Source organism: Fulmarus glacialis, unplaced genomic scaffold (genome assembly GCF_000690835.1).
Source record: "Fulmarus glacialis isolate BGI_N327 unplaced genomic scaffold, ASM69083v1 scaffold41375, whole genome shotgun sequence".
Lineage (NCBI taxonomy): Eukaryota > Metazoa > Chordata > Aves > Procellariiformes > Procellariidae > Fulmarus > Fulmarus glacialis.
Window position 1 is genome coordinate 353 of NW_009211826.1, and position 289 is coordinate 641.

Genomic DNA, 289 nt, shown 5'->3' on the forward strand with positions numbered 1-289 from the left:
GGGGGCGGGCCCACTCCAGCTTTATCCACACGCAAGAGCCACCCACGCGTTTCCCGCGTGTCCGAAGGCTTTCTTTGAGCTGGTGCACTGCGAACGTGGGTGAAGTGCATTTTTCCCGCAGCGCGGTGCGGCCTGGAAGCACCAGTGAGCGGCGCCGGCGCCGTGGCGCGGAGGCGAGCGTGGAAACACGCGCTCCCCACGCAGCTGACGCCGTGTTTCTCCAGTGTCAGTTCAGTGCGGGATTTCCCCGCTCTTTCCCCCCCGGCCCCACGGCGGGGCACGAGTGGGC

General features: G+C 67.8%; 1 protein-coding gene across 1 annotated transcript in view; it reads left to right on the forward strand.

Annotated features, from left to right (window-relative positions):
* LOC104076718 (insulin-induced gene 1 protein-like) overlaps positions 1-225 on the forward strand; it is a gene marked incomplete at both ends in the record, with an annotated part of 540 nt that extends 315 nt beyond the window's left edge. Inside the window, one exon of the mRNA XM_009577676.1 lies at positions 122-225. Within this exon, the coding sequence (XP_009575971.1) occupies positions 122-225 (104 nt within the window). The remainder of the gene's footprint in view (positions 1-121) is intronic.
* Positions 226-289: the final 64 nt, after the last annotated feature.